The 26251-nt window shown below is 48.7% G+C and overlaps 2 protein-coding genes across 2 annotated transcripts in view; one reads left to right on the top strand and one right to left on the bottom strand.

Moving 5' to 3' along the window:
• The window catches only part of SAP30L (SAP30 like), a 129411-nt gene that overhangs the window by 64055 nt on the left and 39105 nt on the right, over positions 1–26251 (bottom strand). The window lies entirely within an intron of this gene.
• HAND1 (heart and neural crest derivatives expressed 1) lies at positions 6728–17333 on the top strand. Its single transcript, XM_066616793.1, has 2 exons — positions 6728–7480; positions 14907–17333. The coding sequence occupies exons 1-2, from the start codon at positions 6908–6910 to the stop codon at positions 15006–15008; spliced, it is 675 nt and encodes a 224-aa protein (XP_066472890.1). The 5' UTR covers positions 6728–6907; the 3' UTR covers positions 15009–17333.

Genomic DNA, 26251 nt, shown 5'->3' with positions numbered 1-26251 from the left:
TGTGAGCAGAATCCAGCCTTGCGGGATCCAGTTCTTGTATGCGCTTTTATTTAAGGTTCAGTCTCAACACGGTACAAAATTGTGGCCGGGGGCCTAGCCAGACGCCACGTGATGACTCAAGGGGTGGAGCCAATCACTGTTCGTACCCCCGATGAGCCACATAGAAATCTGGCGCAGGATATCTGGAGTGATGGTCTGCATCTGTCAGGTCCAAAATACTGCTGTGTATCAGGGGTGTGGAGTCTTGGGTGGGGGGAGGCTTTTTGTGCTGCTTTTGGTAACCCACTGGGAGTCTTGAGCCAGTAGTTCCTCCTCCCGCTCACTCCGCTCTCATTTTGCATTGGCAAATAATGTATATACGCCCTGGTGGGAGTCTCTTACGCCGTCTGAGGCTGCAATCCTATTCACACTTACCCGGGAGTAAGCCCTATTGACTATAATGGGACTTCCCTCTGAGTAGACATGCACAGGATTGAGCTCTAAGGCTATAATCCTATCCACACTTACCTGGGAGTAAGCCCCATTGACTATAATGGGACTTCCTTCTGAGAAGACAAGCATAGGAGTGGGCTTTCTGCCCGCGCCACGGAAGGCTGGAGGGACTCATCGCGTGGAAGCGGATTCGAAAATCACCCCATGCAAGCCTGCCTCGAGGGTGTTTGGCAGAGGGGGGGTGGGAGCTGCTCGTGGATCACGGAGAAGCGAAGGAGCCTCTCCAGAGACTCACTCCACAGCCAGCCCCCTAAAGAAACCACTTTAAATGTCTTCATTGGGGTATTTTATTGGTATTATTATTATTATTGGCCCTGCCACTTGTTCCTGATACGACGCTTCATTGAAAGCTGGAACTCATTCCATCCCAGCTTCTTGGAGTGGACTGCAACTGTTTAAAAGAAATTCATTTAAAAAATTGAACTGAATTTAAAAATATTCCAGAAAAATATAAAAAGGATATTAAAGTGCCAGCCTCTGCATGTTTACTCAGCAGTAAATCCCACTGATCACGAGAACTCACTCCCTCACTCCCAGTTCATTGGATTAGGACTGTAGCCTTCATGGGACATGAAGGGATTTCGGAGGTCCGGGAGAAGGGGTATCCTACCTGTGTGTTTCCCTAGGCACATTTCTCAGTTTGCCTCCGGATGAGCCTTACACCTCGCTCAGGTGCGAAGTTTATACACCGCCTTTCACACAGACCCCAGGCGGTATACATAGACCCGTAGGTCTCCGGGATGTCTTCCGTTCTTGCCACTTGACTCCTTCTCCAGGGCTGCGTCTGGGTCACTCATCCAAAGCAGCTGCTCCTGCTCAGCTTTTGCAGGCAAGGCTCAACCTTCAGACCACATCTCCTGTTTCTCCTCCTCCACCACCACTACACTCTGTTATTATGGTCGGAATAGAGGAGGTTTCGTTGGGGCACACAACGGGGAGGGCTGTGGCTCTCAGGCGCTGTCCCCAGGCCTCTACTTGGCCCCCCAGTGGCGCAAACAGAGCGCTGCTGCTGCCTCCGAGGGGACCCCTTCGTCTGATCCAGCAAGGAATGGCTTCCTCCGTTGCTGTGCTAAGCAGGAGCTTCAGACTGCAATCCTATCCACACTTTCCTGAAAGTAATTCCCATCGAACACAACAGGACTTACTTCCGAGTAGATATGCATAGGATCGCGCCCTCAAGCGGCTGCATCCACAAATCCGTGGAGGCGCTCTTTGGGTCGAGGCTAGCCGAGTCCCTCAGCGGCGTGGGCTGTGAAGCAAGGGGCCACATGCAGAGGATGACAGAGGGCGACACATCCTTCATCCTACTCACTGGGACTCTCTCTCTTCCTCCCTCCCACATTCGGTCCCCGGCACCCCAACTCGGGATCGCTCAGCCGAAGTCCACCGAAGGGTGCTTGCAAGATAAGGGCAGTCTCAGGATCTTCTCGAAGAGCGGAGAGAAGCCTTAAACAGTCTCGGTAGGAGGTGCGGTGCAGCGGCCACGTGGTTGATCTCCAGTCTCCATCCCATCCACTCCTGTCTCCGGCGGTGAACGCAGGTTCCATTGAAACAAACAGCAGTTCCACCATCGCGTTCCATTTCCACTTAGTTGGAGATCCATTGAGTCTGACACTGGGGGATGCCTGTGGGCACATATTGAGATCCAGGGAGGTGAACCCCCCACCCTCGTTTCTGTCCAGAAATGGATTCATCTCTTTCTTCTTTTGCCCCCCCCCCCATTTCATGGTCATCTCTCCTCCCAGGAATTCCTTCTTCAGAAAAGCATGTCTTTTTCAAATGCCTCCAGGCTCGTGGCAAACGAAGGCATTGTAAAGGTATGTCACATTATAGGAATTAGGGCTTCCCCCCCTCCCTCGCGCTCAGTACCAGATCTCCAGGTCGTTCAGTATTGTTCGATTTAGCACTGACCAAAAGGAGGCCTTCTTCACAGAGCGCATGAAGCAGTATGTGGAACTCACTGCCACAAGACTGGTGGCGGCTGACCACTGTTCAGAACTATCCCTCTTTCCCTTCAACAGATGGGGCAAATCCATGGAGAACAACAGGGTCTTCACCACCACGGCTCAGTGGAGCCTCCACGAACAGAACATGCAAACCTCTGAACAGCAGATGGTCGAGCATGGGACAAATCACAGAAACCCCTCACCTTCGACCCCTGTTTGTGAGTTTCCAGAGAGGCTGGCCACTGCTGGGAACACAATGCCAGACGACCCCTTGCTCTGAGCCTCCAAGACAATTCTTTTGCCCTGACATTTCTATACATGTGGTTTTAGTGGAACGACGTCCTACTTCCTCCAAGGGCCAAAACACTTTAGGATTCCAGTGTTTTGGAGAAAGATTTCTCTTCATGCACTGCCTTGGAAGAGGTTCCAGAAAGGCTGTTCTATGGCTTGGACCGTCTAAGCCAGCGATTTTCAATTTCTTTCATCTCATGGCACACTGACAAGGCACGCCATCAGGTTTTTGACAATTGACAAGGCACACCATGCTGCCAGTGGGGGGGGGGCTCATATCCTCCATTGGTCCTACTAATAAATGACCTTCTCCCAAGTTCCTGTGGTACACCTGTGGACCACTCACGGCACACCGATGTGCCACTGCACAGTGGTTGAAAATGGCTGGCCTAAGCTATGGTTGGAGACGAAAAGCAGCTTCGATCTCCTGTTTTCCAGCTTCTCCCCCCTTTTAAAGACACGACCCTCAACCAAGAAGACAAACTCGCACTTTTCAAACTTTTCATATGTAAAACACCGGCAAAGTCATCGAATCACAGGCATCTGGGGAGAGGCAGAGAATTCAGACTGCAATTCTAACCACACTTTCCTGAGATTAAAATAGGACTTACTTCTGAGTAGACCTGGTTAGGATTGTGCCCTAAAGCCCACACGAAGGTCATTTGACTCGCACACCAGAGGAATGCAGAAATATATACAGTTCATTGCTCAGTGCCAGACAGCTTGGCATAAAAGAGATCCAGGATCAAGAAGGCCCCCACAGCCCCAGGTTCAAAAATGCTGCCCTTCACTCCTTGTTCAATCAGCTGGACTCTCCCTGCCGCTCTTCCTTCTGAGTTCCCTTAACTGGAATGCTCCAGACACATTCCGGCCCGATCCGGCCACCGAGAATCACTCCTGCTGCCCGATCCTGAGCGTGTGGACCAGGAAGTAAAGCTCACCACATTTGGGATTCAAGCAGGCGCCTGGCGCAATCCTGTCCTTTACTCCAAAGTAAAGACGACAATCCTAGCCACGCTTTACTGGGTGTAAGTCCCATTGAGTATAATGGGACTTACTTCTGAATAGACTTGCATAAGGTTGGGCTCTAAGTCAAGTCTGCTTCAGAGCGACTTGCTCCCAAGCAAGTGTGCGCGTCGGAAAGCGGCCTCAGACATGGTTGATTTTCCTTGGATCTTGTTGCTTTTAACCCACCTAGGATCTGTTCCTTTCAAGCCCTCAGCTTGAAGTGGGCAGATCTAACAGTGCGGCACCACAAAAATGAAGGGGGCACAAAAGGAGAGAAATGCCTGGGGGGGGGGTGTTGGCAAGGGAAGAACTTCGACTCACATGTTAAATTTCTGAAAGAAAAGTGCATTTCATGCTCGTTCTCCCATCTTAAACATGAATGAAAATGAGCCAATGGAGAATTGGTCTGTAGGAACTGGTGTGTGTTTCTGTGTCTGTGTTGTGTGTCCAGTTTATACAGACATGTACATCAATTCTCCATTGGCTGATGGACACGCACACTCCCAAAATAATTGGTCGCCCCCTCTGCCTCGATGCTTTCCTTGCCTTCTACAGCTGGATCGTGAGGAGGAGCTTGAGATCAACGTTTACATTTAAACACAAACTCACATACTATATATATATATTTTAAGGTGGGTGTGGCTTGAACATGGGAGAAATGGGGAGCATACTATCTACTCTGAGATGACCCCGAAGTCCTGCAGGCAGAGCGAGACGTGGGGCTCCCAAGATGTCCCCTTTCCACAGCCCCCCCCCCAAAGGTTTACCCACAAGCGAGCCCCATTCACCTCAAGGGTTCGCTTCTCTGATGGCCATCTGAAGCACTCCATAGAACCCCGCGCGACTCCCGAGCCAATGTGCAGACGATCGGGCTCTGCCCACTGCATTGGTTTTAAGAGCACAAATCCCACGGGGAATGATCCTGGAAAAGCCTCGTGGAAGGCTTTCATTGCACTCGCAGGTATGGAAAGTAGTAGGTTGCAAGGAGGAGGCTTTCACGTGGGGTCATCCCAACATCAACTAACCACCCCAACCCAATGTAGGGTTCCAGGGAAGGAGGTTTCAGAATAGGCGTGAGTGCGTGTACGAAAAGAGGCTGCGGGCCTGCAAAGGTGCCCACAACTTAACAGGACGCAAGTTCCAGCGCAGCTCAGCAGCCTTCTGACAGCCCAGCCCAATCCTATACTCAGAAGGAAGTCCCATTGAGTTCAATGGGGCTGACTCCCAGGAAGAAGGCATAGGATTGCACCCTGCTTCCGCCTGCTCTGGATGGGGTAGCTGGAGTTCAGGGATTTTAAAGGCCCGCTCCCTTTCAGTTCCAGGCCAGATTCAGTCCTTCCCACCCCCACCCCTTTCCAGCAGAAGAACAGAAGCAGAAGCTCGGTAAAAATTGGCAACCTTTGCAATGCAATACTGGGCATTGCAGACCTTCTCAGCCAATCGGGTTACTCCGGGCTGCGATCCGAAGCTCTCTTCCTTTGAAGCAAGCTCCATGGCCCATCACCAGTGGGGACTGGGCTTCCAAGGAAGCGCTCTTAGAATGTATAGTGAGAGAACAGTTCTCTTCCCAAGCCCAGTAAATATGGTCGTGGAGTCCACTGACTCGACCAACCAGCAAAAGTGGTCGAGGCAGAGACTGATTGTGTCGAGTTGAATGGTTTTGATGATGATGATGATGATGATGGAGGCTAAATGTGGAACCCCTTCCTGCGCATGTTGATTAGGAAATACATTAAAATGAAACATAGTTCCAGATCATACCATCCCGATTCACAGCACAAGCCTATGCGGGTCTACTCAGAAGCAAGTCCCATTGCGTTCAGTGGGGCCTACTCACAGGACAGTGTGCACAGGATTGTAGCCTCACAGCCCAATCCTATCCACACTTTCCTGAGAGTAAACCCCATTGACTCTAATGGGACTTACTTCTGAGTAGACACGCATAGGACTGGGCTGCTTGGCTGCAATTCTAGACACACTTTCCTGGGAATAAGTCCCGCTAGACACAGTGGGACTTACTTCTGAGTAGACCTGCACAGACTTGCACTGGCAGTCCGTGTTTTCTTGGAAACAAGTCATACTGCCTGGGGTTAATACAACACACGGGGCGGTACGTCGAAGGAACTGTGCTCCGGAGGCGATCTAATGCACCCTTGGCTTGGGAGTAACTGCTGCGAGACCTACTTCCGTGTAAACGATGTGCCTGCAAAAATGGTGGCGTCTGTAAACAGCGATGGATCCAGGACACCGGGAGAACGGTCCAAAAGTCACAGCCTGGAAGTACCAGACCTTAGCTTTTCGGGGTTCTCCAGGACGTTGCAGCAGGCTGGAATGTGGCAGGGGGGCCGGTGGGAGATGCTGGCAATGCGGCAAGAGCCTCAGAGCCCAATCCTAGGCATGTCTACTCAGAAGTAAATCTCATTAGAGTCAGTGGGGCTTACTCCCAGGAAAGTGTGGATAGGATTGTGCTGTCAGACACCCAAACACAGCCTTGTGTGCGTGTGTGTGTGTGTGTGTGTGTGTGTGTGTGTGTGTGTGAATCAGTTACACACAGCCTAAATCCCAGCCTCAAGAGGAGCGCAGGCTGGAGGAGATCGCCTCCCTGGCTGCTCGAGGTCCTGGTTTTCCCGCTGCACGTGGGGCTCTCTCGGCTCAGGAAGGAGTCCCGCTCTCACCTCCACTTCTCCGAGCACCGTCCCATCAAGATGCCGTCGGTTGTAGGGCGCGCACCCGAGGTAGACGATGCCTGCTGCAGGGGATCGGCCGGGTGCCCAGGTCTGCCTCGCCTCAGGGCTCTGGGACGCAGCCAGAGGGAAGCAGGGAGGGAGCCCAGGCCGGGCAGAAGGCCCCGGGAGGGAGCGTGTGGGGGGTGCCCCGCGCCTGCTTCCCTCGCTCCTCCCCACCAGCGCCGCGGCGGTGCTCATATGGGGCGGGGTGGGGCGCCCCGCAGCCCTCCAGGGCCGGCCCCAAACCCTCGCCCTCCCTCCCTCCCTCCCTCCCTCCTCTCTCCAGCGGGACATCAAAAGGACCTCCGCGGTATAAAGGCGCCGGGAGGGTCCGAGCGCAGAGCAGGGAAGCGGCGAGCCGGAGAGGCTGCTGAGCAGGGCGCGAGTGGGCGCGCATCGGGGCAGAGCCCTGGGCGGCCGATGGCCTGGTAGCGCGCCGCCGCCATGAACGTGGTGGGAGGCTACCAGGGCCACCCGCACCCCCACCACCACCACCGGCACCCGCACGGCGCGCTGCTGCCGGAGCCCTTCCTCTTCGGGCCGCCGCCGCCCCCGCCGCCCCCCGCGCGCTGCTTCCCGCCCGCCGAGCGGCCCTTCGCGCAGGGCTGGCTGCTGGGCGCCGCCGCGGAGCTCTCCCCGCCGAGGCCGCCGCCGCCGCCACCGCCGCCGGAGCTGCTGTGCGCCGCGGCCGGGCTGGGCTCGTCGGCCTCCCCCGCCTCGTCCTACGGCGGCAGCCCCTCGGAGCTGGGCGGGCGCCCGGGGCGGCGGCGGGGGCCGGCGGGGGCCCCGCGCAAGGAGCGGCGGCGCACGGAGAGCCTCAACAGCGCCTTCGCCGAGCTCCGCGAGCGCATCCCGAACGTGCCCGCGGACACCAAGCTCTCCAAGATCAAGACGCTGCGCCTGGCCACCAGCTACATCGCCTACCTCATGGAGGTGCTCGCCAAGGACGGCCCCGCCGCAGAGGGCTTCAAGGCCGAGCTCAAGAAGGCGCCCGAGCCCCGCAGGAAGCGAGAGCCGGTAAGCCCGCCGGCCGGGGCGCTCTGCACACGCCCAGAGGCCTGGGGGGGTTCTTGAGGTCTCCCGGGGAGGAGGCACTCTTTACGCGCTCAGAGGCAGCGTTGGCTGCAGCAGGATGGCCAAGGAAGGAAGCTCCTGTTTTGGCTCTTATTGTAGTGTGATGTCAGCATTTTATTAAACGGTGGAAAAGCCCTTGGAGATCCCGCTGTGGGACAAAAGTACTGGAAGAAATTATTATTATTTATTATTTATTATTAATGATAATTAATAGGATTAAAAACCAGGCATCCCAGATCCTTATCCAGATGTCTGGATAAAACAAATCAGTCAACAGCTACCTGACTGTGTGAAAATATCATCATCATCATCATCATCATATGTTGACCGTTATCGACATAGCAATACCTGGCCATAGCAGAATTGATGAAAAAGAGTATGAAAAAATAAGTAAATATCAGGATTTAAAAATTGAAATCCAAAGGTTATGGCACAAACCAGCAGTGGTTATCCCAGTGGTAATTGATACACTGGGTGCAGTCCCCAAAATGCTAGAACTGCATTTAAAATATCTGAACGTTGACAAAATTACTATTGGTCAAATTCAAAAAGCTAACCTGCTTGGTTCAGCATGCATTATTTATAAATGCCTTACAACATCCTAGGCCCCTGGTTGGGGCCTGACTAGTAATTAATATTGATGATGATATATGCAAGGACAGTATGAGATATGGGAAGCTGGACTAGATGGGCCTTTGGCCTGATCAAGTGGGGATCTGATGAAGTTGATGATGATAATTAATAATAATAGGTGTGTGGGAGCTACTTGTGTTTCCTTGGGAAATGTCTTTTGCTGGCTTTCAGAGGTACCCATGTGGATTGTCACATCCCCATGTGCGTGGCAATAAAAGAAGGGCCCTCTGCACATGATTGGGGTTTCTCTTGCCTTTGACTTGACAAATTCCAGGTTTTAATAGATCCCTTTGTAAGGGATTGGAACCTAATCGTAATGACCTTATTTCATTACTGGTGCCCAAACTCAATGTGTCAGAGTCTGCCTCTCAAAAGAGCCCCCCCAGGCCAGTCCCAGCAGGCCTTCATCCCAATTAGACTTTCCCACCAGACTGCGGGAAGGGGGATGTTGCTTGCTCTCTCACAGGTCTGTGTGCTCCCCAACCGCAAAAAATTCTAGCAAGCACAGCAAGTCGGGAAAAGCCCACCCCAGGTCCCAAGTGTTCTCTCAACCTCTAGCATTCTGCATGGATGAAATGTTTGAGCCAGACAAGAGCACTCTTGCATGTGAGTCGTCGCCCCCCCCCATAGTCTGGTGAGGTCCTGCAGTCTACTTCCCACTGTGCACCCCAATGGGAGCTGGACCCCAGGGGTGCAGGTGTGGTGGTGTTGATGGTGGCTTGGATGCCATGGGATGTGTACACAGCTGACTTTTGTGACCAGCCCATTGCAAGGTCCACCCTGAGCCATTACTCGGGAATCAGCACTGCTGGTTTCAGTGGTCTGCCAGTGGTCTGGTTTCAGGGTCAACCCTGAATGATGATGGATTGTAAGCATGTAGTCTTGGGAGCCATTGGTATCAGATTCCTCTGAGGATCCCTTCAGGAAGAGATGCTCTGAAGTCCAAAGGTCTTCAAAGTTGTAGTGTATTGGTTTGGTTTTGCCATGGAGACTTCGGACTGTAACTGAGGTTCTTTCACTCATGGGTTGTGTGTCCTGCTAGGATTCGGTGGTGGGAGTGGGATGGAAGGTTCCAGTCCTCAATCCCAATGGCAAAACCAAACAGAGTCTCAGACATAACTGAATACAATGAGGTGGCTCTAGGTTGGAGAAGGAACCCAGCTAGCTGACTTCACATCTAGGGTGGTGGCCTAATTGCTCACTGCGTGTCCATCCTTCCCATTAAATGTTGATGGAATTTAACTCACCCACCTAGCTCAACGGCTTGTGGACTGTTAGGATTGAGAAAGCTGCACTGACCAAGTGAGTGAACGGGAATTGCAGGGGTTGGTGACCAGGCCTCCTCTTTTTCCAGGGCATGTCCTCTTTTTTAGCCTCATGTCCTGGAAAAGAACTGAAATGTCTTCCTTTCCTCTGTGAGCGGGAGCCTGCAGGCAGCACAGAGCCTTCTTGTAACTGAGAAATTATATATAATAAATTATATGTAATACAGTTTTAAATTTAATAGTCAGTAATCTAGTGTTTAAATTAAGTTCATGAAATCACTATACAAATGTTTTCAGCTTTTATTTTATGTCCTACATTTTTTCTTGAATGTCCTACATTTTGGGGTGCCTTCTCCCCTTTTGTGGTGAGGACATCTGGTCACCCTTCCCACGGGACACGCCGTGCTTCCTGTTTTTGAAGCCAAGTTGTCTGATCCTGTTTTAAAACCATTCCTCCATTATTAGTTTTGTAATGGCTCAGGGTGAAACTGTAGCACTGAAACCAGAAATGATGGACGCCGGATGACCACTGCTTGGACTTTGAGACACCCCCTTGTCCCATAAACAGTATTCCCACATCCCATGGAGGCCTCTGGCCAGCCATTCTGGAAGTCCAGCCAGTGGAAGTTTGTGCTGGAATTTCAGGGGATGTTGGCACCCCCAGTCCTCATGGGTGCCAGTTCAGCTGAGCACATGGAGACAAGCTTATGCTGTATAAATTATACCATATAATTATCTGTTGGTGTGGGGTGCAGACAAGCTGCATATGATAAAAACAGCACGGCAGGGCATGAGGATTGCCTGCACTATTTAAGGAAATAGGTTTGGATGGATGGGGAAATTGCCCTCTGCTCCTGCATCAAACCACCCCTGCTTATTCCTCAGCAACCTGGGCCTAAGATCTGCAGGATATAAAAATGAACCATCCTTGCTGCTCTTACAATGCAGGGCTCCTCTCCAGCCCCAGTGAAATCCCCAGCCTGCCCCAGAGCAGGCGGCCTTTGCACTTGCCACCACTTTTGCCCCCCCCCATCTTTGCCCCTCCTTTCCAGAGACCCAAGAATGGAGCACTGGATGGAACTGTACTTAGGCACCGGCTGAGACCATATCTGCATCAGTTGGATCTGGCTGTGGTGGTCAATGTGGTAATACAGTGCTTCCTAATCCTTTTAGCACCAGAAACCTTTTAAAAATGATACTCTGTTGGGACTTGCCTAACTTTATGAGACTTAAAAACCAACAACAAAAGTTTCCTGTCCTATGCCCACTGCCCGGTCAGCCAAACCTGTCCTGGGACTCCTGCCTGGGAACTCACTGCTCCTGAGTAGTCCCTGGTTGCAGGGCTGCCTTCTCTGGGACCGTCTCTGGGACTTGTGGGGGAGTGGAGGAGGAGGCGGAGGTGGGAGTGCCTGTCTTGCCGGATTCTGATGAGTCCTGCCAGGGAGGAGACATACTGCGGTGCCCTTTCATACAGAGGGCTCCTTGGCCAGAGTGACCAGACTCCCCTTTTTCTAGGGCATGTTCTCTTTTTCAGCCTCGTGTCCTGGAAAAGAACTGGAATGTTCTCCTTTCCCTGTGAGCAGGCAGTGCAGAGCCTTGTTGCAATTAATAAATTATATGTAATACAAGCAGGATATAAATAAATAAGTAATATAGTGTTTAAATTAACCCCATAAAATCAATATACTCTTTGTTTTTAGCTTTTAATGTGTCGTGTCCTACGTTTTTTTGGATGTCCTACATTTTGGGGTACCTGGTCCTCCTTTGCGGTGGGGGCATCTGGCCACCCTGTCCTTGGCCTGGGACAGCCGTGGTCTGGGGCAGCGGAGTGGCGCGCCTCCCTTGGAAGGAGCCACTCTAGAGTCGTCTTGCGCCACACCGAGCCTCCCTCCCTGCAGCACTTCCGGTGTGGAGCCCCCAAGGCAAGGTGCTGGCCATGGACTCCTGTGTAGACTCCTGTCTACTCAGAAGTAAGTTCCATTGTGTTCAGTAAGGCCCACTCCAAGGATCGGGTGCATAGGATTGTAACCCGGGACTGCAGTCCTAGCCACACTTTCCTGGGAGTAAGTCCGGCTAGAGACACAATGGGACTTACTTTGGAGTAGACATGCAAAGGCTTGCTCTGCGTTGCCTTTGAATGGGGGGCCACAGCAGCACTCTTGTGCACGCAGGAGCCGCCGGGCTGGTACGGGATCCAGCTGTGGAAAGGACACGATTCCACCCCACCCCGCCCCATAGCCGGCCAGAGACTGTCGATGAGTGTGGTGAAGAAGGCTGCCCTGGAGCGTCTTCCTCGGAAGGCCCCTTGACAGCGGGGGGGGGGGGAGAGAATCGGCTTCCCACCCCCACCCCCGTGTTTGGAGGCACTGAATCCCTAAGGATGATCCCTATGGATCCAGTCCTAAACACGGGGTGGGGGCTGGGAAGCCGATCCCTCCGCTGCTCAGGGAGGAACAGTCCACTTGGGCTGCAATCCTATGCACACTTACGCGGAATAGGACCCATTGACTATAATGAGGCTTACTTGTGAGGAGACACGCAGAGGCTGGAGCTCTTGGTCTCCTTCCCGGGAACGGGTGCTTTAGAAGTGCGGTCCAAGGGGGTCGGTGACTCCCGATCTCCCCAAGTGGCACCGGCTTGGGGGGGGGGGGGAAGCGTGAGGACGCCCCGTCAGGTGGGGTCTCGGGAGTCCTCCTTTGGATCCGCTTCTCTGGGCACCCTCCTCTGGCGGCCCTTCTGCACCCCTAGGGCTGTGGGGGGGGGGGGCGGCGCGCCTCCGTCCCCAGGGCGTGGGCAGGGAGCCCGCAGACTTCAGAAGCTCTGGCTCCATCTCCGCCGCTCCCCCTGACTGAGGACGGGCTAGAGACGGAATGGGGTCCCGGCTGAAAGCGGGGAAGCCCATTTGGGTGCGTGTGGGAGGACACGCGTGGAGAGGCGCGTCCCCACGTTCCCCTCGCGCTGCCCAGCCTCGTCTCTCCCGCGCTCCTGGTCGTCTTTTCTCCCGAAAGGAAGGCTCGGAATCCGTCGGGCGCTGCACCCGCGCTGAGAAGGGAGGCTCGGGGTGGATTTCGCACAGGCGGCCTTCCCAATCGTGCCCGGCTTGTGGGAGCGCAGGCAGGGGGACCAAATGCCCTAACCACCAAGAGGACCAGGCACCCCAAAATGTAGGACCTAACAAAAGAAAAGCTAAAAACACCAGTTAGTATACTGATGTCATGGGGTGAATTGAAACACCAGATGACTTATTATTAAATTTAAAACGAAATTACGTATAATTTATTACGTATCTAATTTATTAATTACAAGAAGGTTACGCTGCCTGTTTCCGGGGGAAAGGAGGACATTTAACTTCTTTTCCAGGACACAGGGCTAAAAAAGAGGACGTGTCCTGGAAAAAAACAGAACGTCTGGTCACTCTGGAAGAGCGTCACCTTGGAGGTCACCGCGGGCCCGATCCGCATCCCTTTTCAATCCAGCTGGGGGGAAGTCCTGGGTTGGCACAAAATTGAGGCAGGCAGGCAGGCAGGCAGGCAGGCAGATGGAGTGGGGAGCTAAATGCACCATCCTGTCTCCATTGGCCTTTAGACCTTGTCACGCTGCTTCTCTTTTCCTCCAGGATGGACTTTGCAAAACGATTTCTTTAGTCATCTGATTTCTTATTATTTTCAATCTGTTTCTTTGGGAGAATCAACAACTTGATCTGCAGTCCGAGCCAGTTCTTACTCTGAGAAGACTGTCCCTTCTCAAGATCAACACCCTCTATTCCCCAATCAAAGGGCTAGATCCTCTATAACCTATACAGCACCAATGCAGCTGCAATGCAGCCCCAAGGTAAGGGAACAAACATTCCCATACCTTAAGGAGGCCTCTGTGACAGCCACCCCACCGCAGGATGCAGTGCATGCCCCATTGGCCCTGGAAAGTTGGATAGAATTGGGATAGAACTTTGGAGTGTAGGCTCCCCCCCCCTACCTAGTCCAAAGACAGCAGAAACTGTTAATGGGGTAGGGGGGGGGAATCATATCCCATTTTCTCTCTCAGCAAATATAGATCTTTTTGAGATCGACTTTGAAATGATCTCTTTACACTGTTGGAGGCGTGTGGGGAGGAACAGAAAAGAGAAGCAGAATTTAAAAATCAAAATGTATGTGGTCTGATATTAAAAAAAAAAAAATTCTCCAGGGAATAAAAATGTGCTATTATAAAGTCAGTCTTCTGAGTGTATACTTCTCCAGGGCCTGTGTAAACCCTGTGTTATTTATTCATTCCTGTTGGTGGAACTTCATAGTATCTCCTTGGCAATTAAGAGGCTCATCAGGAACGTAATTTAGGAGAGTGCTTGGTTGTATTTACCAAAACATCGCCTGGGATATTTAGAAAAGGCAGGCAAATAAAAGTCACAAATTTATTGCTGTCCGCCTGATCATCTAATACTCATAAACAGATGAACAGTTCTTGGTTCTTATTTACAACCTTCCGGGTGAAATTTACAAACAGTGGCGTCATGTACCAAGGGGCTGACAAGTCCACGCGCCTGGCCTGGCCTCATCTCCGTGCTGGGCTCTGCACGCTGGGGTGGGATGGGGGACCCGAAGCAGCTTGTCTCCTTTGTCACTTGGTTTGTTTGTTATGACTAGGCAGGATCCCAGCCACATGAACCACTTAAAAGGGTCGCTGATATCAGGAGGGGATATCAGGAGGTGCTTCAGTCCCTTCCATCAGAATCAGTGGAATCTTAAAAACAAGCCAGTCTGGTCACAGCACAGAGATGCACACTTTTGGTTTCCGCTCAGTTTTTCCTGGATTCGAGCTCAGTTCGTCAGATGCAGGAACTGCATATGAGCTGAGAATAATTCACACACACACACAGATTATATACTGTATACATACATGTTCTGTATGTGTGTGTGTGAATTATTCTCAGTTCATACACTCACGCACACACTCAGTATATACTGTATACACAGATACTCTGTGTGTGCATTATTCTCAGTTCATACACACACACAAACACACTCAAAGAGTATATACTGTATACATGCATACTCTGTGTGTGTATGTGAATTATTCTCAGTTCATACACTCACACACTCAGTATATACTGTATACATATATACTGTGTGTGTGTTCAGTATATGTGGGGGGGCAGGAAAAATAGAGAAGAAAATTGTAATAAAAAGTGGAATCGGAGCTGTGGGATGGAAGAGGTCCTGTCAGCGACTATTCCTATATAAAGTTCAGTTTCAAATTGATTTGCAGCATCCCAAGAAGAAGGGTTTGGGGTTCTAAGGCAGTCTTTCTGGCTTCAGTGAATTAACTGAGGCTCTGGTGGGAATTTCTAAGTCATTTTGGCCGGATTTTGCCTAGTTGTTATTAATGCTTTTTCTTTGCCTTGGATGACTTTTCTGATGCTGGCTGGTTCACTCCTGACACCCGTGTATCTTCTTCTTCTTCCCCTTTTCCTCCTGCAGCCCGCTGAGGTCTACTCGCACGCTTTAGGCCACGGAGAGAAAAGGCTCAAGGGCAGGACTGGCTGGCCTCAGCAGGTCTGGGCGCTGGAACTGAACCAATGAAACCTGGAGTTTCAGGACTAGACAATGAACTCAATGGTTGCTGGTGATTTTGGACTGACCTACCCCCCCCCAAAAAAAAAACACAAACCAAAAAGCCTTCGCAAGGCTCTGTCATCCGCATAAGAGTGTTGAAGAATTTCTACCCAGCCACCCCTCCCCCTGGCAGCCTTGGAGTGGGTGAGCCCCCGCCTTGGAGGTGATGTGCAATGTGAAGGCTGTGGAGGGGGCTGGGGGGGCAGCAGCTGTAGCACGCCTTTCAGGGGAAAGAAGCAGGAAAGAACTTTTTCTGAAGCCTGGGAAGGCCTGGGACTGCAACACGGTTTACACACCCAGGCCCTGACCCCGACAGCCTACCCCACTGGAAGGAAGGAGGGCAGGCAGGCAGCTCCTCGGAAACCGAGGAGATGTTGAATGTGTGTTCTGGAACCAGGGTGTTTTCGTTAATGTATATATCTCTAGATCTATATATTTTGTGGGATTGTGGACCGCCCGAAATTTTCTATTGCACAAAGCGTGGTTTCGAGGGGAAAAATGAAGCACCCAAAGTGACTTGGAAGCGAGGGTCCAACTACACCTGGTGTTACTAAAACATCCGTGCTAACAGGGGAGCCAAGCTGGTTTTTCTGAACACACCACAGGCTCCAGGCCAGTCTGGATCCGGGCTGTAACGCCTGGCCCTCCATGGTCCCAATCCAGAGCCCACCCACCCCTAGTTATTTTACAAGAGGGACAAAACAAATGCCCATTGGTTATCTGCCTATTGGTTCGATGGGCTCCCTATCAAGCAAGGAATTGTTTAGAATGTGTGTGGAGGAGCTGGTCCATCCCTGGGTCAATCCTTCAGGCCAAGCCAGTTTTACCATCACCCTCTTGGCCATGACTGACATGGAAAGAAGGCCCGCTTGCGGTAGGAGAACTTATTTCTGAGTATGGCTCTATTTTTAAGCACGACCATATTGGGGTGGGGGTGGGGGGTGGCTTCCCTTTTCAGCAAAGGAGATTTGCATCTCACTCGCTCCTGCTGAGTAAATACATTGAGATCCAGGTATGGCACCATTCTTGCAGTTGCCATCCCGTCCTAAAAACAGTTGCTCAAAAGGAAGTCCCACTAGGAGCAATGGGATTACTTCTCAGCGAGTCTGAGGGTTAAGGCCTTCGGTCATAATTATTTGGGGACATTAAAAATTCCACTTTTGGACACAATCCAGCTCAGATTTGATACTTTCCCATTTAAACTCGTGGGAAAGTGCGTGGAGTGCCTCTGTTGAAATAGATGGCATTTCAACGCCATTGAGCTCGGACTAGATTCATCCCTTTTATATCAGTAAAACCAGCTCTGCAGTCCTCAAGCGGTTTACTCCAAAACAGTCCGATTTATGTTAATGAGGCCCTTTTGGTGTAAACCGTCTGACCTGCAGCATGGTACAAACCGGCTCAGAATCAGAAGCTGTGTATTAGCAGCGTTATAGGGTGGGGCTGTACAAAGGGGAGGCTGGCTTTGTTCTGCCTGCGCTGCGCCTATGCCACCTTTCCCTTTGCTTTTGTGCATGTGTGTGCGTGTATTCACGTGTGAGTGAGTGTGTGTACCCTACCCTGATTTCTGCCTCCCTTTAGAAGTGACATGAAAAGAGAAGTTTAGAGGGCAGGAGTGTGAATCAACAGCAAAGCAGGACCAGCAGCTCCACTTCCTATCAGCTGGTGAGAATTTGGCCTTGCTGTAAATATCCCACCACCGGTCTGGGATTCAGTTGTGACTTTTCAAGGCGGTGTGCTGCAAATGGATCAGATGGAGCAGCTGGGCACCCGTGTGCTCTGAATGCTTTTTTAATCTCCTCTCCACATATTTTCTCCAACCGTTTTGTGATTGGCTTCTCTTAGTGGGGGGAAAAAAATGGGGCACAGTCCAGCTGAAGAGAAGCACTGTCTAAAAACCCAACTGGTTTCAATGGCACATTCTTCTATCACTCTTAGCACACTTCCATCCATTGAAATGAATGCTATGCAAATTTGCTTTCCTTTGACTGAATTGTGCCCCCCTGTTATTGTTTTGATGTAAATAAACACACACTTTCCAGGTCCTCTTCCTCCACCACCTCTTTCTCGCCTCCCTTACCCCTTTTCTGCCAATCTGGTTGAAATGTTTTTGTTGTTTTTTTTAAATGTATTTAAACTACCTAGATGGGTACATTTGATACATTTTCTGTACCGGGTTTTTCTACCTCAAATCTGTATGACCACTTGCTAAGAGAATAGATTTGCCAAGTCAAATATTTATGCGGATTAAATATATATAAATATATATATAAAAATAAATATAAATAAAAGTGTTACGAAAACTAACTTTATTCACCCCGTCCCTCAAATTCAGACCGAGTCCTCATATAAGTGAAACTAGAAATGGAGTGTGTCAGCCACTGCCTGGGGTGTGAAATATTTCTCTGTTGTGCTGCTTACGAGGAGCAGAAAGAACAAAGGGTCGTGTGGCGCTTTAAAGACAACCCAATTTATTTCAGCAGAAACCTTGGGAACTGCCGTCCACTGCATCAGATTTGTCGGTGCTACGAGATTTTTAGTTGCTCTTGCAGCAATAGCTGCAACATGGCTGCTCCTCTGGAAATTATGAGGAACATAAATCAGTGAGGGTGTCTGAACAAAAATCCGGAGAGATGAGCAGTAGGAAAAGAAACGCGAAGGACATGATTCAGCCCAAGCTTACAACACCATTAAGCCTCACTGATTTCAATAGCATGACTGAAAAAGTTCTGAGGTTTGTGGTGTCATTTACCTTCTGGGCACAGCTGTGCACTTCTCATAGCTACCCTGGATGTAGGGGACATCGCACAGAACATACATTTAAATTGATGTGTTGATTTACAAGCACAGGTTTTTTTTAAATATACTCTACAATCTGGGAAATCTCCATATCAATTGATATTGTTACCTGCTAGTACTACATCCTAATTATATGCATTTTAGTACTATTTTAAAAAAAAGTGTTTATGTTCCTCATAGGTGTTTAAGAGTTTGCAGACTGAATAGTGTTTCCGAGCCACAGACACATGTAGTCCTATAAGCAAGCATGCACACAAACGCATATTTAGTCATGAATGGGCACTCTTTTTAAATGGTACTGCGTGGATTAAAAATAAATTTACCCCAATTCTAAGCCCCCTAGGGGCTTATTTCCCCTTGGGAAATAAATCTCACTGAAATCAACATAACTTGCTTTCAGGCAGACATGGGACATGATCCAGCTAAAGCTAAACACTTTGGCATCCTGCTGATTTCAATGAGAGGCTTAATCCTGAGCATAAATAATTCCCATTAACATTAATGAGACTTGGAAGTATTTCAGTGGAAGGTATTAATGGGATTTACAATGACTTCGATTTTATTCAAAATGTGATACATTTATATAACTTCATTGCAATTTTTGACTCCCGTGCCAGAGTTAGAGAAGGTATATTTATATTTGTATATTTAAAAAAGTATACTTATTTTTATATAACTGTTTGCAAAAATACCAAGTTTCAGCAATTTTAGGTCCCTTGAATTTCACCAGGAGAGTTTGAAGATGTGCCTCTGTAACTGAAATAGATGGGATTTCAAAATGCTTAAACCACCCCTGATGTGTTTACTCAGTCTTTATACTCACTGAGAAAGCTCCGTGTGCTGCCTGGTAGTGTTTATTGTAAAATCAGCACAGACATATTACAAGTAGTTAGAAGCCTGTCTCTAACATTAATGGGGTATGTGCTCCACACAGCAGCATCTGTATATTAATTTAAATGCAGTCGTCTGAGGCTATATGAATATAAATGCACAGCTGCCTGTGGAGCAAGGGACTACTTAGAGCCCAGGAGTTAATTCTCTTCTCTTCTACCCCTCCCTGTTTTAACTGATGGAAACTCCATTAGCGCTAATGTGGCAAGTCAAAGGAAACTCTTTCTTTTGGTTTCAAAAGGAAGGCCAGTCCAGTAGCTTGCCTCTGTTTCATTAAACATTTTTTTTTATTCCTTAGATAAAAAGAGTAAGCCAGATCTTAATGATGAACTCCTTAATGACAGTTACTTAATGACAAAGTAACTGTCTAATTGGAACTGTGGAGGATCTAACATCTCTGGTTCCCCCCCCCCCAACTATGATAGACCAACAAAAAGCCATTCCTAGTGAAAATGCAACAGGGTCCCAAGAGTGGGATGAAATAGGCAGTTGGGCTCCTTAGACCTGGTAAATTGGTGAGCGCAAGCCACAGTGCTTTTTCAGTTACAGAAACCTTAAGCGTAGCCCCCCTTTTCTCCTGTAGCAAGTCACTCCTGCCAACTCTTCTCCTTTCCTGGCAAACAATGGAGCTGATCCTCAGGAAGATGCAAATGATGCCATAACTAAATAACATGTGCATCTATGACTCTGACCCAGCACTAATACGGGAAAATCTAGTTGTGCCGATCTCATCTTTTGCTTCTCATGGCTTAAGCAGGACAGTGGTATATATGAATGGTGTACATCAAGCTATACAGAAACTAAATATTTCAGGCCTGATTCATGTCACAATGCAACACACCAGGGACATGCAACAGAACTGTGATCAGAGTATTGCAAGGACAGAACCAAAGCCAACCCTGCTGCTTAGCCAAGACAGACATACTTGCTTAGATCAGGAAGTGAGCTGTGAGTCCAACAAAAGTAACTTGGCAAATCATGTTCACAAAGTCCAACCTCCTAAGAGAACCCTTGAGAATGAATTTCTGTCTGTCAAATAGCAATCATGATATAGATTCTGTATAATTCTATATCATGGTAAGGAGAGACTGTGGGTGGACAATCTCATGCACACATGAATCAGACTTAAAAAGTGACAATAGAGGGTCTTCCTGGGTGAGGAAATAATTCAATCATCTGGGTTTGGGGTGTGATTTGGAGGATGAGGTGCTGATGGGGCCCAGCAACATGGCCCTTTATTCAGGCAGTGAAACCAATTGAGGTTTTGCTAAAGTAAGGGGATTTGTGAGCTATACATGAAGCCATGTGCTTGTAACATATGTTGTTAATCGTAACTGAATGCGTCCCAAACTATTTTCTTTGGGTTTTGTGATCATGAAGATATTTAGGCTGCAATCATTTGCAGGCTCCATTGGGAGAAATACCTCTGGTGATTGGAGTGAACTACCATCAGTGGCACAAGGTCTTCCTATTGATGCTGGTTGCACTCTTATAAAACAGATTACTGGGTTTGATCCTCATGAAAACAGGGCAGGGGGAACCTCAAACATTAATAGTCTGGGGGGGTGTAGTTGAGATGTGATCCCAAGGTCCAAGAGGCAGCAGATGGGAACAGCAAAAAAAGAAACCAGGTGAGAAACCAGGAAAAGCTGCAAGGTCTGCTTATGCGACAACCTGTGTGTTTCAAGGTTACTTGCACATTATTTGAACAGGATATCAATGCCCTGTAAGACTGCCTTGGAACTTGTACACTGTCTGAGCATCCACACACCATTGATGCAAACACCTACACCTGGAAATTTTTAGCTTTAGGATATAGGAACATAAAAAAAAAATGAAAAAAGAAATAAAAGGGAAGTATTGGGAATCGGAGAAGCATGTATGTTTCGGGCTGTGGGCAGTTCTATGTTTGACACAACAGACACTGGTGCTTCCCCCAGCAAATGCACAATACAGATATGTACACTGTCATGGACTTGTGGAGAAGTGGCTGGGAACCCAAGCAGTGGCATAGCTAGTGGGGGGGCAGAGCGGTCCGCCCCGGGTACCACCCTTGAGGGGGGTGTAACACCACAAATGCCCCAACATTGCTAACATTGCAAAGGTTAGGAGTAACCCCATCATGCCATAAACTGTTGGATGCGGAATTTCCAGTGGAATGCAATGCACAAAACCAGATTGAAATATCGCCTTTCCATCAAAAGTTATGGCCAAAAAACCGGAAACAAAAAAATGCCTGGAACCCTATGGAAAATGAAACTGAGCCATGTCGTGCGTTTACTCATGAGTAGGCGAACTTGCCATAGTTTGTGAGGAATCCAATGACACCAGAATAGTTCCTATCCAATGAAAGCAGCCCCCAAAAAACACCCAAGAAGGACGTCCCTCCCTCCAAACAGACAAATGTATTGAGCCCTATGGAAAGTGAAAGTAAGCAACACTGTCGCATTTACTCATGAGTAAGCAAATGTGCCTTGGCTTCTGTTCATGTCAGACAAAGAGGAATGCAAGGCTAGCTGCATGGTCCCCATCTAATGAAAGTGGAGCTCAACAAATGCTCCAGAAAGCAGAAAACCCCCCAAAGAATAAACCAGAGGCTTGAGCTGGTAAGGTGGGCACTGGGGCGGACTGAAAATCTCACTGGTTTCTTTGTTGGGGGGGGGTGTTATTGCAGGCAGCAACCCCCCCCCCCCAAAAAGAATAAAACAGGCTTGAGCTGGTAAGGTGGGCACTGGGGAGGGCTGAAAATCTCACTGGTTTCTTTGTTGGGGGGATGTTATTGCAGGCAGCAACCCCCCCCCCCCAAAAAAAAGAATAAAACAGGCTTGAGCTGGTAAGGTGGGCACTGGGGAGGGCTGAAAATCTCACTGCTTTATCTGTGTGTGTGTGGGGTGGGGTGTTATTGCAGGCAGGCTACAAAGAAAATTCACTTGATGAAACAGGGCTGGCTTCCCCTCATTTATCTGTTTTTCTTTAATTTAATTATTTATATTTTATTTTGCTCGATGATGTTACTTCCAGCCATGAAATCACTTCCGGTGGGTCCTGGACAGATTGTCATTCTAAAAAGTGGGTCCCAGTGTTAAAACTTTGAGAACCACTGCCTTATCTCAAAACAGGCCAATGAGACATGGGGGGGGGGGTTGACACCCTAGTGCTCAAAATTCTGGAAATCATGGCTTTTAGGAATAATACCATCATGTTATATACCATTTGATGCAGAATTTCATCCATTTCTTGCGGGGAAATATTCACTGCATTTATTTTTCTGGCCTTTATTATTATTCATTCCATGTCATGACTATTACTATCTCTGTCTCACCTACCTCACAGGGTTGTTGTGAGGACAAAATAAGGGGAGGAACCATGTACACCACCCTGAGCTGCTTAGAGGAAGGGTGGTATAAAAAGTGAATTAATTAAACAATATAATTAATTATTAATAATTAATAATTGATAATTAATTAATTGTATTATATTGTATTGTATTAATTAATTAAGTCATATGGGGTGAAAAAAATTTATGGGCCCCAGGTGTCAAATGACCTAGCTACGCCTCTGAACTCAAGTCATCAGACAAAATTACAGTCCCTCATACTAGATCAGACATGCATGATAGAACTGAACAGAAATAAAAGACTTGTGAAGTTGCCACAGATAGCAACAGAAATCCAGACTATGTAGAAGGGGGGCACTCTTGGCTGCTGATATTACTGAGATCTAACAGTGCTGCAGCGCAACAGATTTATTTATTTTTCACATTTTTATACTGCCCTTCCTCCAAAGAGCTCAGGGCAGTATACAGAGCTGCTCCCCTCCTTCTTGTCCTCACAGCAATCCTGTGAGATAGGTGAGGCTAAGATAAATTTGACAGGCCCAAGGTCACCCAGGAAGCTTCGTGGCGGGATTTGAACCTGGTTCGTCCAAGTCTACCTCCCAAACCACTATACCACCCTGGCTCACAGATGTGCTGTGGCAGAAGCCCTGCGATGTACCAAAAGTGCCATTCTGTTTCCAGCAGCTTCTTCCTCTGTGATGATGCAGTGTTCCTCCCCGATAAGTCATTTCCCAATGCTTGCAGCAAGAAAATGATGCAGGTAACAGTACACCAACAGGAGCTTGGACATGCCATATTGCAAACATGACCGTGGATCTGTGGCAGAAGGCACAGAGGCATGGCACAAGCCATGAATGATATATCCTTGTGAGTATGTTCCGTTTCCTTCCTTACACCGAAGGAGAATCCAAGCTGTAATACAGCTGAAAGACCTGCAGGACTGAAAATGGTCCTGCTGTCTCTGCTTTCGTTGAGTATAACTGTGAGTGCAGCAGTGCAATCTTCAGTGGCACTTTTTCAAGTCTTATTTCATGTTTTGGTTGGACAGGAAAGAAAAATTACCTCCCCGCTCTCTGTTACCCAGCTCAGGAAAGGGACACAGGAGAATGAGGTGTGCCTCTTTGATCCCAGCAGCTAACCCTTGCCTTATATCATGTCAACACTTATCCCCATGCAGCTTTAACTCTTGTCAGAGCATTTTTCAAAATCTTAGCAACCCTTCCCCACCCACTGTTGCTTAATTATCCCTTGAGAAATCTGAGAGGTTTTTTTTCCTCCCCCTCTTCCTGAATCCCCACCCCCCAAGCTCATAGATATGTAGGCTTGACTTTTGCATAGTTTAGGTAGGCCCGGAACATTCAAAATGGCCATTCAGTCTCCCCTGGGATCCTGGGGGTGCTGGGACTGGCTTCAAAAGGATGGCAGGCAGGAAGGACGAGGTAGCACCATCTCAGATGCTAGGTTTCTTTAGCACCAGGAGCCACTTGCCACACCCTCCCCTTTCTCTTGCACTCATAAAGACCCCTTAAATAGCAAGAACTACAGTAGTACTGCTGGGCCAGGAATTTGTCCCTCAGTTAATTGTGTATGTGTGTGTTTACCTGCAACACACACACACAGAGTCACTTTGGTTGCTTGTTCCATTAGCCTCATAGACACGAGTGCATCCCTTCTACTCTGCCTGATAGGCAGGCCTGTAACCCTGACATTCCCCACACCTGGAAACCACTACTTCCCTGTTACGGGAACAGTTGCCACAGAGATGCACTCAGCTCTCAAATGTTCCTGTTTTGGTGGCGCCCCACTCTATAGCACCCAAATGTCTTTAACCTCCATTGTGTTGAGGACCAGCATTTTGGTTGGCTTATTCATTACAGACACTTAAGTTTCCCATGTGGGCTCAATCTAACAACCTAACAAGCACACTCTTCCTATTGCCTTGGCTTCTGATTTTCTCAGGCTTTTGAACACACAATACTGCAAGAACAACTACGTATTTATGTAGCTCTGTCTTTCTCAAGCCCTCAGAAGTCTTAACATGCCTTTGCAGTCATTCGCACGACACTGTATGGCAGGCCAGTGTTGTGACCCACATATTACAGAGGGATGAGTTGCCAGGAAACGGCTGGTTCAGGGCCATTCAATGAATTCATACCTGATATAAAATTTGACCCAGCAACTTCTAATTCATTGCCCATGCTATGAAGGAACATAATGGTATCCCATAAGCCAGTGGTTTTCAAGCTTTTAGCACTGGGACCCACTTTTTAGAATGAGAATCTGTCAGGACCCACCAGAAGTGATGTCATGATTGGAGGTGACATCATCAAGCAGGAAAATTTTTTAACAATCCTAGGCTGTAATCCTATCCACACTTACCCAGGAGAAAGTCCCACTGACTATCATTGTTCAAAGCAAAGACATAGTAGCCTGTTCAAAGTACAGATCTGTCACATTTCCCCAAATGCAGTCATGTACCATGGGAGCATCAAGTCTGATATATTAAAAATAAAATATACATTGAAATGAAAGGGGACCCACCAGAAATTGTGACCCACCTAGTGAGTCCTGACCCACAGTTTGAGAAACATTGTCCTAAGCCTATTCCACAGCAACAGTTGTCCATTGTCAAAGTTTTCCCTGCAACCCTGAGGGCCAGAAACTTAATTATGTTTAATGGAAGCCGAGACTCTTCCATCTTGTGTGCCCCCTGCATGGCTAATCAGTCATTCTTGCTACATTGACAGTCTATGGCTTGTACAGTGAAAAGGTAAGCAGTTAGCCCTGCAGGGAATCACCCACTCCATGACTCATCTCTGCACTTACTTATGTGTTTGGCCTTTTGGCATATTATCTTGTCCTTTCTCCCCTTGCCCCGCATACAGTTTCCTTCAGAAAGCCACAGTGCCTGCTTGTTGTTTTTTTCCGGTATTTATGAGAGTGTTTATCTGATTTCAAAGGAGCCAATTCTTATCTCTGAAGCAGCAAGAGAAGGGTTAAGCGGGACAGCCCTGTAGACAGCACGGAGCCAAATAAAATACCAATCTGACAAAGAGGGGGGAAAAAAATAGAAAGGAAAACAGAAGTGGAAAAGGCACATCATGGAAGCAAAACTGAAATTAAAGGGGAACTGTCCCAGGTCTCTGAGACTGTCTCCACTGGCTGGCCTGGGTTTGAGACAACTTGCAATGAAACATGTGGAGCTCTTTCAGCTTTTTCTTCCTGCCTTGCCTCAAAAAGCAGAACAGCTCTTGTCCTGCTGATGTGAGAAGCAGGAACTTGAAACACACCATCAGGAGCTGCAGTCCCAGGCCCTTTTGCATGAAGGCATTAAAATCACACCATACAAGCTCAAGAGATACATCTGGCCTCAGAGCAGCTATCCAGGAGACAGCAAGCTCCATCTTAAAGTTAGTGAGTGGTATTTACAAATGTCTCCACATAGCAAGAAACAGGACTTACTGAGAAAAGTCAGTCCAATATTACACCTCAGTTCCTTTTGCCGGAGTTTGTATGTACAAAATGGGGGTGGGGATGGTAAGGCTGCTTCTGAACCAATCTTGACTATGTGACCAGGGAAAAGGATGGCAGGTTCATGTCTTGCAGCTGCTGCAGTACAACAGTGCTGTACCCCTGTTACTTCCTGCTTCAGAGCAGAGAAATGGAACTCATGAGAGGGGTAGAGAGGGGGAGGAAGGCACAATTGTGCTTTTGCATGGGGCTGTTGGCTTATTCAGCTGCCCCATGGAAATCCCACATGTCTTTCAGAGCAGAGGAGGGCAATCTGCTCTTCACTCAATCTTCAGGGGATCATATGCAAAGTGGAAAGTCAGTGCAGCACTCTGGCATGCCCACTGGAATTCCTTTCCTTCTGTGAGGCACATCCCCATGGCATACCCTGTACTGACTTTCCAACTTTCTTCTGTTTGAATAGAGGCTTGCTCTTTTGCAGTGTGTGAACTGCTGTTCAAGACACATGTGTCAAAGCCTTCCTTGAGAGCATGGATCTGTGTGTGGAACGTGTGGAAAAGCACAAACTTTTTCTCCAGAAATTTGTCCAATCCCTTCTTAGAGGCATCTAGGCAAGATGCCATCACCACAACCTGTGGCAAGGAGTTCCACAGACTAACCACACCTTGAGTGAATACATATTTTCTTTTGTCTGTCTTAACTCTCCCAACAT

Source organism: Tiliqua scincoides, chromosome 2 (assembly GCF_035046505.1).
Source record: "Tiliqua scincoides isolate rTilSci1 chromosome 2, rTilSci1.hap2, whole genome shotgun sequence".
NCBI lineage: Eukaryota > Metazoa > Chordata > Lepidosauria > Squamata > Scincidae > Tiliqua > Tiliqua scincoides.
This window is presented reverse-complemented; position numbering and strand designations above follow the sequence as displayed.

Bases quoted from the DNA above. Each gene is read 5' to 3' on its own strand.
- HAND1 (XM_066616793.1), top strand. From the start codon at position 6,908: ATGAACGTGGTGGGAGGCTACCAGGGCCACCCGCACCCCCACCACCAC. The intron at 7,481-14,906 runs GTAAGCCCGCCG...TTCCTCCTGCAG, and splicing joins CCCGCAGGAAGCGAGAGCCG to CCCGCTGAGGTCTACTCGCA.